The following is a 13,180-nucleotide window of genomic DNA, read 5'->3' as shown; positions in this document are numbered from 1 at the left end:
TGTCTGCATATAACTTTTGACTGAGTTATAAGGGAGAAAGAACAAAGAAGTGGAGGAAGCCAGGTGTAGAAAATAGTTGTGTTCCTCTGTTGGCTGGGACTCAGAGTAAGTAAGAAAAAGAATGGAGGGGTTTGGGAAGCCAAAGTTACATGCTAGGTAAATAGAATATTCTGGGACAGTCTCTAGCAAAACACACTTCATATATAAAGTTAACAAGGATTGTAACAAAATCTAGCATGTTTTGTACAGTATGCCAGATGCTGCACTGGCATGAACTATAATATGGTAAGATTTAAATGTACTTACTTTCTAAATATATAGTATTTGTGTGTGTTTATATATGTAAATATACCCAGGTAAAGTCTGATAGACGACTCAACATAAATATATTTTGTAGAATGATTTCATCAATTTCTCCTACTCCTAAGTATACTTTGTTAGTTTTATAGGAGAATGACTATTCTGTGCTATATAAATGAAAAGGAATGTTGTTTATCAGTGAAAGTTAAAAATATTCTGAAAAGGTTAGGTAGAAGATTGTCAATTCTTATATGTTTGCTTTTTAGATGACACTATAATGCACCTTCTGTATTTTCTTTTGCTTAAAATTTTACGTGTGCTTATAGTTCCTCTGAACAAGTCATTTAAAATTACTTTGGCATATTGGGATGGAAAATGAGTTGTATATTTGCCCTAGTATAACTTATTTTTGGCAAGACACTACTTTCAATTTTCCTTCTTCTAAATGTTCAAACCTGACAACTTGAGAAATAAGTATATTTCATTTGCTGTAGTAACATGCCTTTCATCTCATTTCGCATATCTTTTCCTTTGTAGTTACCCTTAAGAATGCTGCTATGCTACTGGAATTCGCAGCAATGTATAATGCTGAACAGTTGAAACTATCTTGTTTACAATTTATAGGACTGAATATGGCAGCTTTACTTGAAGCAAGGTAGGTTAGATATATACAGACTGTTGCAAAAGCGCTTATTTATATATAATAACAAATATATTAGTAATTTAAAAGTGAATAACGATAAATCCCAGCTTTGTAGAAAAAGTGAAAATGTAAGGGGATTTAATCATTCCATCAGTATTTGGATGCTTAATATATGCCAGCCATTGCTAAGATACTACCGGGAACAAATAAAGACAATATCCTTGCCCTCAGTGGTGCTTACATGCTGGTTGGAAGGTTGTGGGACAATATTATCACAAGTATATTTGTATATGTTTTCATATCTCTTTGCTTGTTTAGGCTAATTTGTAACTATGTAGTTTTTACCTTGGCTTTTAGAAAGTATCTGTAATACTAATTAAGCCAGCACTTAATTACTTCACATATCATGCAAACAGTTTGTTATTGGTTGATTTCTGTTTTTGTATTTATTCCCTTTTAAGATATTTCCTATACTACATATTGATTCTTTGGTCAAACTTAGGCTGCAGCAGATGGCCTGAAAAAATTTAGTTGGTCTAGTTTATGGCAAGCTGATTTGTGTGTTGAAGCTTTCATGGTAATGAAATTTTTCTTACGAAAAATGACACACTTTACATGAAAAAAATCAGCTAAGTATATGTATCCTGTTTTATAAGCTAATATTTCATGCTATATTGATGTTTACCTGGATGGAAAGAATTTGATAAATGCTAATGATTTAGGAGTCATAGACATTTTAGAATTAGAGGAATCTTGGGAAATTTAATCCCATTGTTTTCAACTATTTTAGCAGTGGAATTTTTTTTTTTTTTTTTTTTTTTTTGGTGGTATGCGGGCCTCTCACTGTTGTGGCCTCTCCTGTTGCGGAGCACCGGCTCCAGACGCGCAGGCTCAGCAGCCGTGGCTCACGGGCCTAGCCGCTTCGCGGCATGTGGGATCTTCCCGGACCGGGGCACGAACCCGTGTCCCCTGCATCGGCAGGCAGACTCTCAACCGCAGTGGAATTTTTTTAATGAAATAAATGTTACAGATTTATTTTTTAGCATAAAGTCACAATTTTACTATATTTACTCACTATAAAGTCAGTGATGAGAAAAGTAAGTCTTTTTGATCAGCACGGGAATTTCAGATTAGATTTCTTGGTGTCAGTTGCATTTTTAAAGTCGATGTCTAGTGTAATGCTGTATTTTGTTTTAACTGTAATAATAGCTAACACTGCCATAATAATAGTAATTAATAGTAATAACTAAAAATAGTACTACAATAATAGTTACATAGTAATAATGATAATTAATGGTATGTGCCAGGTGGCATTCTAAAAGTGTTGTATAGATTCACTTAATTTTCATGAAAACCTTACGAGGTAGATTCTGTTTATATCCTCAAATGAGGATGAGAAAACCCGTGAAACTTTTTTTGGCAAATAATCAAGAAAACCTTGATCCATATAATTAATTATAAATGGTAACAGTTTTTTGATAACTCACCTTTCAAAGTCAGGATGATGCTTAATGAAACTAATTCCAAAACATGTTTGAAATAAAAGTTTTCTACCATTTTTAAAAGGTGAATCACTAACAGATTCCTTAGTTGCCATTTAGGGTTCAATTTAGAGAAAATTCTTTTGGCTATTTAATGCTTTGTTATTTTGTGGAAAATGCTTTCCAAATGCAAATTAATATTATGGGATATTAGACAGTGTCATTTCAAAATGCCTCTGGTATTTCATTGTCAGAACCTGGCAGAGGTTTCAGAATACATTTATTTTTTTTGCTGACATTACATTAGTCATTCAAATCATAGTAATTTTTTCCCCTTGCATTGCCAAATTAACTCGTTTAATTTGTCAGAAAAGAATCAACCACAGTGTGAAACAAGCCAAATCTATCTAAAATACGATATTGGAGGATGATGTGTCACATTACTATTGTTCCATTATTATGTTGTGACAAGTTTGTCAGCTGAACTGTTAAGGGAGGCACATGTGCTGTGGTGAATCATTTTACATGAGTAGACATTATAACTTGCATTAAAGCAAAGATTTGTTTAAATGTAACCATTCCTAGTCAAATATGTGTTTGCCAGAAGTGTAAATAAATATGCACAGAGATGTTAAGAGAACAGCTGCATCAAAATTGACGTAGCATCACAAGTTAATTGTCTTCAAAATGTTAGAAAACCAGTATGGTACAGATTTGAATATGGTTGCTTTGTATTAGTTTTAAAAATAGTTTGAAGTACATTTTAGAATGTAAACTTTGATTTAAATTTTACTGATGCCTCAAAGTACCTCTCTGGAACCTGAGAGTTCCTTAAAATCTCCTTTGACTGCAATTGAACTAGTCCAAATGTCGTTTTATTTTTTTAATTTTTAAATTTATTTTTATTTTGGGCTGCGTTGGGTCTTTGTTGCTGTGTGCAGGCTTTCTCTAGTTGCGGCGAGCAGGGGCTACTCCTCGTTGCAGTGTGCGGGCTTCTCATTGCAGAGCATGGGCTCTAGGCTTGTGGGCTTCAGTAGTTGTGGCGTGTGGGCTCAGAAGTTGCAGCACGTGGGCCCTAGACTGTGCGGGCTTCAGTAGTTTTGGCTCGCAGGCTCTAGAGCGCAGGCTCAGTAGTTGTGGCGCACAGGCTTAGTTGCTCCGTGGCATGTGGGGTCTTCCCAGATCAGGGATCGAACCTGTGTCCCCTGCATTGGCAGGCGGATTCTTTACCACTGCGCCACCAGGGAAGTCCCCAAATGTCATTTTACACATGAAGATATTAAGGACTAGAGAGGGAAAGTGAGTTGCTCAAGGTCATGTAGGTAATTGGGAGCAGTGATAATCCTAGATAGAATTCAGGTACCTGATAGGCCATTGTTCTGTCAATATAGTACTCCTTCTGTAGTAAAGATTATATTTGTGGAAAATGAAAGTTGAATACTTGCTATTATGATAGAAAATATTTTTCTATCACCTATTTGTAAGGGTTACTTGAGTTTTATTCAGTATGTTTGTCTAATATGTTTGCTATTTATGTGAAATATATAACTATACGTACTTCCAAAAAGAATTTGTTGCAGCTGGCATATTAATTCTTTAAAAAAATATTCCTTACTAAACAATATAAAATGTCTCTGCATATTTGAAAGTCTTAATAGGTATTAAACTTGAGTGTTAAGATAGAATTTTATATCTTATTATTTAGGTCTCTTGATGTTTTAAGTGACGGTGTTTTGAAGGATCTTTCTGTGTTTTACCGAAAAATGGTAAGGTTTATGTTTTTGTCAATTACAATATCAACTAAAGCAGTATATTTGGTCAGACTTCTCAATGGAACAATTTCCTAATGAATTCTGATTCATCAGGATCTTTTAAAAATGAGGACATAAGATTTCTTTACAAGCTCTACAGGGAAACACGATAATAAAAATTGAAGATATTTAATGATAAAATTAATATCTATTTAAATTTCTTTATAAATGAAAGTTATTGAATGCTTTGTGGTCTTTCGTTATTTATTTACTAAAGATCAGGACAGTGTAAAAATATGGATTTTAATGATTTTATTATTTTTATTGAGGTAACATTGATTTATAACACTACGTAAGTTTCATGTGTACATTGTTATGTTTCTACTTCTGTATACCCTACAGCTTCCTCCCTACCAAAAATTTAACTTCCATCTGTCAGCATATAGTTGATCCCCTTTATCTATTTCACTCCCCCACTCCTCTTCTCCCTCTGGTAACTACTACTCTATTCTCTGTATCCATGTGTTTGGGTTTTTTTTTGTTTGTTCAGTAAATTTATTTTGTTTTTGTTTGTTTATTAGTGTTTTATGTTCCATCTATGAGTGAAATCATACAGTATTTGTCTTTCTCCATCTGACTTACTTCACTTAGCATAATATCCTCATGGTCCATCTGTGTTGTTGAAAATGGCAAAAAAGATTTCATCTTTTTTCATGGCTGAGTAGTATTCCATTTGTGTGTGTGTGTGTGTGTGTGTGTGTGTGTGTGTGTGTGCATTTATATACATACACATATACTACATTTTCTTTATCCATTCATCCCTTGATGGGCACTTAGGTGGTTTCCATATATTGGCATTGCAAATAATGCTGCAGTGAACATAGGGGAGCATATATCTTTTCAAATAAGTGTTTTTGTATTCTTTGGATGAGTACCCAGAAATGGGATAGCTGGTTATCTTATGGTAGTCTATTCTTAATTTTTTTAGGAATCTCCATACTGTCATTGGTGTACTGACTGCACCAATTCACAGTCTCACCAACAGTGTATGAGGGTTCTCTTTTCTCCACATCCTTGCCAACACATGGTATTTCTTGTCATTTTGACCCTAGCCATTCTGACAGGTGTACAGTGATATCTCAGTGTGGTTTTGATTTGCATTTCCCTGATAATTAGTGATGCTGAACATCTTTTCATCTGTCTGTTTGCCATCTATATGTCTTCTTTGAAAAAATATGTATTCAACTCCTCTGTCCGTTTTTTAATCAGGTAATTTTGTTGTTGTTGTTGAGTTGTATGAGTTATTTTAGGGCATATGATTTACAAATATCTCCTCCCATTTGGTAGGTTGTCTTTTTGTTTTATTGATGGTTTCCTGTGCTGTGCAGAAGCTTTTTAGTTTGGTGTAATCCCATTTATTTTTGCTTTTGTTTTCATTGACTGAGGAGGCATATTTTAAAAGATACTGCTATTATGACTGATATCAAAGAGTATACCACCTGTGTTTTCTTTCAGGAGTTTTATGGTTTCAGGTCTTACACTCAAGCCTTTAATCTACTTTGACTTAATTTTTGTGTATATTGTGAAATAATGGTCTAATTTAATTATTTGGCATGTGGCTGTCCAGTTTTCCCAGCACTATTTATTGAAGAGACTGTCCCTTCTCCATTGTGTATTCTTTGCTCCTTTGTTGTAAATTAATTGTCCGTGTGTGCAAGTGTTTATTCCTGGGCTTTCAATTCTGTTTAGAAATCTTTGCATCTGTTTTTCTGCCAATATCATGCCGTTTTGACTACAGTGGCTTTGTAATATAGTTTGAAATCAGGAAATATGATACCTCCAGCTTTGTTCTTTTTTCTCAGCATCGCTTTGACTATTCAGGGTCATTTGTGGTTCCATATAAATTTTAGAATTTTTTGTTCTATTTCTGTGAAAAATGTTTTTGGGATTTTGATAGGGATTGTATTGAATTAGATTGCTTTAGGTAATATGGACATTTTGATAATGTTAATTCTTCTAATCCTTGACCCTGGCACATCTTTCCATTTATTTGTGTCAGATTTCTGGTAGAATCTTTAGGGTTTTCTATGTATATAAAAATCATGCCATCTGCAGATAGTGACAGTTTTATGTCTTCTTTTCCAATTTGGATGTCTTTTATTTATTTTTTCTTGACTAATTGCTCTGGCTAACACTTCCAGTACTATGTTGAATAAGAGTGGTGAGATTGAGCATCCTTGTCTTATTCCTGATCTTAGAGGGATAGCTTTTACTACTTAACCATTGAGTATGTTAGCTGTGGGTTTGTCACATATCATCCCTTCTACACCATTCTCTTGAGAGTTTTTATCATAAATGGGTGTTGAATGTTGTCAAATGTTTTTTCTGCATCTTTTGAGATGATCGCATGATTTTTGTTCATTTTGTGGATGTGTTGTATCATGTTGATCAATTTGAGGATGTTGAACCATCCTTACATCCCTGGTATAAATCCCACTTGATCATGTTGTATGATCCTTTTGATGTATTTTTAAATTTGTTTTGCTAATATGTTGTTGAGGATTTTTGCAACTGGCAGCCATCAGAGATATTGGCCTGTGATTTTCTTTCTTTGTGTTGTCTTTGTCTGGTTTTGGTATCAGGGTGATATTGGCCTTGTAAAATGAGTTAGGAAGCATTCCCTCCTTTTCAGTTTTTTGGAATAGTTTTAGTATAGTTATTAAATCTTCTTTGAATATTGGTAGAATTCACCTGTGAAGCAATCTGGTCCTGGACCTATGTTTTTTGGGAGCTTTTTGATTACTGTTTCAATCTCTGTACTAGTGATTGGTCTATTCAGATTTTCTATTCATGATTCAGCCCTGGAAGGTTGTATGATTCTAAAAATTTGTCCATTTCTTCTAGATTGTCCAGTTTTTGTATTCTCTTATACTCCTTTATATTTCTGTATCTATTTTTTTTTCTCTTTCATTTTTTATTTTATTTATCAGGGCTTCTCTTTTTTTTCTTAGTGAATCTAGCTAATGGTTTGTCAGTTTTGTTTATCTTTTCAAAGAACTGACTCTTAGTTTAGTTTGTCTTTTCAAAAAACCAATTCTTAGTTTCATTCATCTTTTCTTCTGTCTTCTCTGATCTTTATATTTCCTTCTTTCTACTGACTTCGGGCTTTGTTCTTCTTTTTCTAGTACCTTTAGGTGTAAGTTTTTCTTGTTTCTTGAGGTAAGCCTTTATTGCTACAAACTCTTAATACTGCTTTTGCTGTTTCCCATAGATTTTGGTATATTGTATTTTCATTTCCATTTGTCTTCAGGTAATTTTTTGTTTCTCCTTTGATTTCTTCAGTGACCCAATTGTTGTTCTGTAGCATATTGTTCATCTTTACATATCTGTCATTTTTCTAGTGTTCTTGTTCTTGATTTCTAGTTTCTCATACCATTGTGATCGGAAAAGATGTTTGATAGAATTTCAGTCTTCTTAAATCTATATTGAGACTTCTTTTGTGTTCCGATTTATGGCCTATCCTTGAGAATGTTCCATGAGCATTTGAGAAGAATGTGTGTTTTGCTGCATTGTGCTGTTTAAATCTGTTAAATATATCTGATCTAACGTTTCAGTTAAGGCCACTGTTTCCTTGTTGACTTTCTGTCTGGGTAATCTATCTGTTGATGTAAGTGGGGTGTTAAATGTCCCCTACAATTATTTTGTTGCTGTCAGTTCTCTCGCTTTGGGAATGTTAGTAATTGTTGTATATATTTTGGTGCTCTTATGTTAGGTACATATACATTAGTCACTTTTATGTGTTCTTGCTGAGTTGTCCTCTTTATAATTATATGCTGACCATTTTTTGTCTCTTGTTATCTTTTGGCTTGAAGTCTAATTTGTCTGGTATAAGGATGGCTACACTTGCTTTCTTTTGGCAGCCATTTGCTTAGAGTATCATCTTCCATCTCTTCACATTTAGCCTGTGTTTGTCTTCAGAGCTGAGGTGTGTCTCCTGGAGCAGTATTTGGTTGAGTCTTATGTTTTAATGCATCCAGCCACTCTGTCTTTTGATTGATGAATTCAGTCCATTTACATTCAGGGGGATTAGTGACAGATGAGGATGTAGTCCTGAAATTTTGTGTTTTGTTTTTTGGTTGCTTGATACCTCTGTGGTTTCTTTTTCCTGTGTTTCTGTCTGTTATTTTGGTTTGGAGGTTTTCTGTGGTATTTTTCTTAGTTTCTTCTTTTATTATGTTTCATGTCTCTGCTCTGTAACAAAGTTTTGTGGTTGCCCTGAGCTTTGTATAAAACGTCTCACAGATAAAATAGTCTTTTTTCTGCTGATAGTATGTTATCTTCATTTACCTGTATGAATTTTTTCATCCCCTTTTATGTTTTTGTTTTTTCACATTATTCCTTTTTTGTTCCACTTTTTTTTTTAAACATCTTTATTGGGGTATAATTGCTTTACAATGGTGTGTTAGTTTCTGCTTTATAACAAAGTGAATCAGTTATACATGTACATACGTTCCCATATCTCTTCCCTCTTGCATCTCCCTCCCTCCCACCCTCCCTATCCCACCCCTCCAGGCGGTCACAAAGCACCAAGCTGATCTCCCTGTGCTATGCGGCTGCTTCCCACTAGCTATCTACCTTACGTTTGGTAGTGTATATATGTCCATGCCTCTCTCTCGCTTTGTCACAGCTCACCCTTCCCCCTCCCCATATCCTCAAGTCCGTTCTCTAGTAGGTCTGTGTGTTTATTCCTGTCTTACCCCTAGGTTCTTCATGACATTTTTTTTTCTTAAATTCCATATATAAAATGAATCTTTTTTGGGTTTTTTTTGCGGTACGCGGGCCTCTCACTGCTGTGGCCTCTCCCGCTGCGGAGCACAGGCTCCGGACGCGCAGGCTCAGCAGCCATGGCTCACGGGCCCAGCCGCTCCGCAGCATGTGGGATCTTCCCGGACCGGGGTACGAACCCGTGTCCCCTGCATCGGCAGGCAGACTCTCAACCACTGCACCACCAGGGAAGCCCTCACATTATCCCTTTTGATGTGAGTTTGCTACCAAACAGAAATAGCTTATAGTTATTTTCCTGCTTTCTTTTTTTCTCCTTTTAACCTTTATGCTCTCATAGAGTTGCAATTTTCTGGTTCTGTTTTATCATCTTGCTCAAAGTTTTGTATCCGTTTGTCTTTTTTGTTTCTGTTAGAAGTGCTGCTTTCAGCATGTCTTGTTAGGCAGGTCTTGTGTTGATGAACTCTCTCAGCTTCTGTTTGAGAAAGTCTTTATCTCTCCTTCATATTTGAACGATGTCTTTGCTGGATAGAGTAGTCTGACGGTTTTTATCTTTTAGTATTCTGAGATTGTCATTTCACTCTCTCCTGGCCTGTTGGGTTTCTGCTGAGACATCTGCTGCTAGCCTAGTGGAGGTTCCTTTGTAGGCCACCAGCCTTTTTTTTTTTTTAACTTTTTGGCCATGCCACGTGGCTTGCAGGATCTTAGTTCCCCGACCAGGAATCAAACCTGGGCCCTGGCAGTGAAAGCACTGAGTCCTAACCGCTGAACTACCAGGGAATTCCCAGCTACCATCCTTTTTCTTGGCTGCCTTTAAAAATCTTTGTCATTGACTTTTGACAATTTTAATATTTATTACACATCTTGGAGAAGGTTGTTCTGCATTGAGGTAATTAGGTATTCTTTTAATTTCATGGACTTGTGTATCCAGTTCCTTTTCCAGCTTTGGGATGTTCTCAGATATTATTTCTTTAAATAAACTCTCTTTTGCCTTCTCCCTCTCTTCTCCTTCTGGGTTACTCATTACCCTAATATTTTTCTTCCTAAATGAGTTGGATAGGTCTTGTGAAATTTCCTCACTTTTTTAATATTCTGTTTCTCTTCTTCTACTTGTATCATTTCAAGATTTCTACCTTTGAGCTTGCTAATTCTCTCTTTCATATGATCTGCTCTATTTCCATTTCTTTCTAATTCATTCTTCATCTCATTTATTGAGTTCTTCAACTCCAGCGTTTGTTTGGTTCTTTTTTAGAGTTTCAGTCTCTTTGGTAAAGTATTTCGTCTGTTCATTAATTTTATTCCTGAGCTCATTAAACCGCCTTTCTGACTTCTTACAGCTTATTGAGTTCCTTCATGACAGCTATTTTGAATTCTCTATCAGTTAGATTGAAATATTCCGTGACTTAGTTTGGTTTCTGGAGAACTGTTATTTTCTTTTTGTGGTCGAGTGTTATTGTGGTTGTATATGGTACTTGAATTAAATTGTTCCTCTGCAGGTGCATTTGAAGTTAATGACAGGTTAGAAGTTAGAGTCCTTTCTTTTGCTTTCCAGTAGGTGGCACTATAACACAGGTTTGTTTTCTCTTACCTGAGCTGGCTCTGATTATATTTGCTAGTTGACACTTTCCAGCCTCCACCGGCTCTGTAAGAGGTGTGCTTCTGTGCCTTCATTATTGCTTCTTGTGCCTCCCAGGTCCTTACTGCCTTTCTTCTGTCAGAGCTACTGTCATCATCGGAATGTTGGGCTCTTCCCCAGTTTGTGAGGTTCCTTGAGTAACAGTCTTTGCATGGGGGGAGGAGGATCATGGGGGTATTGGGAGCCAGGGTTGCACAGGTGCCTGTACTGTATCTGATACTGTATAAGGTTCGTGGGCTTCCGCCACTGTTGATGGTGGGCGATGGCGGCTGGGTTCCAGGGCCCACTTCCGTTGCTACCAAGCTACCTGTGGTTGTGAGCACCCCTCCATTCAGGATGCCATAGTTGTAAGTGCACCACCTCACATGCTGGTACTGGGTTCCCTGAAGCTGTGGGCTCAGCTTCCATGGTTAGAGGCCCAGGATTGCAGGCACAGACTCCACTCTTTCATCTGTTCTTCCTCTCTCCTGTATGTGTTCCAGCCTCCCCACCTTTAGATGTACAAATGTGTGGAATTCTCTGGTGACCTAGTGTGTTGGGCAGAGGCAACTTTGTTGAGCTCTGGATGTTTTACTGGTTGTAGACTGAAGGGGAGACAGAAAGGTAGCTGATGTCTTTCCTCTACAAATTTTGTATTTAAAAAGTGACATCTTTTTTTCTATAGATTCCAGCAATGGATAGAAGAGTCATTACACCATATCAAGATGGACCAGATATTAGCTATTTGGATGTAGAAGATGGAGATATCTTTTTGAAAGAAGAAATAAATATGGAACAAAATTATTCGTAAGCTCTGTTTTTTTTTTCCCCCTTCCTTTTCTCCTTCCCTCATCCCCAATCTTGGACACTGTTGACACCTTTATATTAATATGGAAAGAAAAATTGAGAAACCTAACATAAAAAATAGGTATTTATGTTCATTTTTAGCCTGATACAATACAAAGTAAATGCATAATTAATATTTGCAGATATAACAAAGTTAAGTATAAACACAAAAGGAATGTAGCCTTCTGGTTAAATATGTTGGGTTGAATAAGTGCAATTATCTTAACTACCTTTCCAAACCCTGCTGAGATTATAGTAAAGAAATAAAAAAGGCATATTGCACTAGATCAGAGAGAACAGGAAAGGAGTAAATGGCAGTCAGGAGATGTTAACAGTTTTGGAAGTTGGAAAGTGGTTGCCAAGCAGTAATGACTTAGAAAAAACTAAAACAGAATTCTGGAAAGGCTTAAGAATTACAGGTACTAGGTTTATGAAGACCAGTGTAAGTGGTTGGATTTGGAAAAGAGCTTTTTTTTTTTTGAAAATTTTTCAAAGAGCATTGATGTATTCCTGAACCAAGTGATTGATTGCCCCTCCTCCATCTTAGCAGAAGACGAGAGATTTGCCTTCTGGAGAGGGTGAACCAAGGGGAGTTCATCAGCCATTCTTCTAGATCCCTCTCTGTAGAGAACCCTACTCATTCAAGAGATATGACCCACAGTGACTGGCATTTGGGAGTCCTTCAATAAAATATCCCAGGTTCTACACAATCTCCCTGTTGACCATTTAATAAGTCCTGCTTAGAATTTCCAGTCGGCATTTTAGGCTAATTTATCAGCTGGTTATAGAATTACTTTTCCTTCTGCTTGGTAAATGACCTGTTAAAATAAAATCTTCGGACGTTCAAGTCATTTACTACATACATGTGTGAGTGTATATATATGTATGAGTATAATTGTAGCTCACTGAAAAGCTGCTCTTGGTTCCAGAAATCTTTTTTAACCTCTTTTCTAGAGTTTGGTGGTAGCCACTGGAATACTTGAGGTTTATAAATATCTGACTTGGATGTATGACATGTTATTACATTAAAAATTATAATAAAATGATTAACACTGACATAAATACATTATCCTTCACAAAATAATAGTATTCACAGCTGACCTGTGTTACTGTGGATGAATTATGTAATGAGATCTGTAATTTTTAGGTGAAATAAGACTGTTGTAGTCCTTATAGATAATGTTATTTTCTCTTTCCTGATTAATAATAATTCAAGGAATTAAGCAGCCCCTGAAATACTTTAAAAATTATCACCAAATATTTCTAGTTCCAGATCATAGATTATAATAGCTTGTGTGTGAACATGTACAGTATTTTACTTTTCAAAGTATTTTCTTATATACCATCTTGTTTCTAATTTTCACAGAAGTGCTAGGGTTAGAACAAGTGATAGTATCACACTGAAGTTTGGTGGAATTAACTAATGTGCTCTGGGCCACTTAGATAAATGGGACTAGAACATATATATTCTTTTGTGTTTTCTGTTTGACCAAAATGCTGTATTCCGTTGCTCAAAATGCATAGTTCTTCTCCTGTTTCATCTGTAATTTAAAAAAAATATATTTTAATTTATTTATTTTTGGCTGCGTTGGGTCTTTGTTGCTGCATGTGGGCTTTCTCTAGTTGCAGTGAGTGGGGGCTACTCTTCGTTGCAGTGCTCGGGCTTCTCATTGCAGTGGCTTCTCTTGTTGCGGAGCATGGGCTCTAGGCGCACAGGCTCAGTAGTTGTGGCTCGCGGGCTCTAGAGCGCAGGCTCAGTAGT

The 13,180-nt window shown here is 36.1% G+C and overlaps 1 protein-coding gene across 5 annotated transcripts in view; it reads left to right on the top strand.

Annotated features, from left to right (window-relative positions):
• The window catches only part of IBTK (inhibitor of Bruton tyrosine kinase), a 93,815-nt gene that overhangs the window by 45,106 nt on the left and 35,529 nt on the right, over window positions 1–13,180 (top strand). For all 5 annotated transcript variants that reach the window (XM_082669174.1, XM_082669172.1, XM_082669173.1 and 2 more), the window contains exons 18-20: window positions 838–955; window positions 4,130–4,190; window positions 11,258–11,379. In XM_082669174.1, the coding sequence (XP_082525300.1) occupies window positions 838–955; window positions 4,130–4,190; window positions 11,258–11,379 (301 nt within the window). The remainder of the gene's footprint in view (window positions 1–837; window positions 956–4,129; window positions 4,191–11,257; window positions 11,380–13,180) is intronic.

Source organism: Grampus griseus (assembly GCF_964374135.1).
Source record: "Grampus griseus genome assembly, chromosome: 13".
NCBI classification, from domain to species: Eukaryota; Metazoa; Chordata; class Mammalia; order Artiodactyla; family Delphinidae; genus Grampus; species Grampus griseus.
This window is presented reverse-complemented; position numbering and strand designations above follow the sequence as displayed.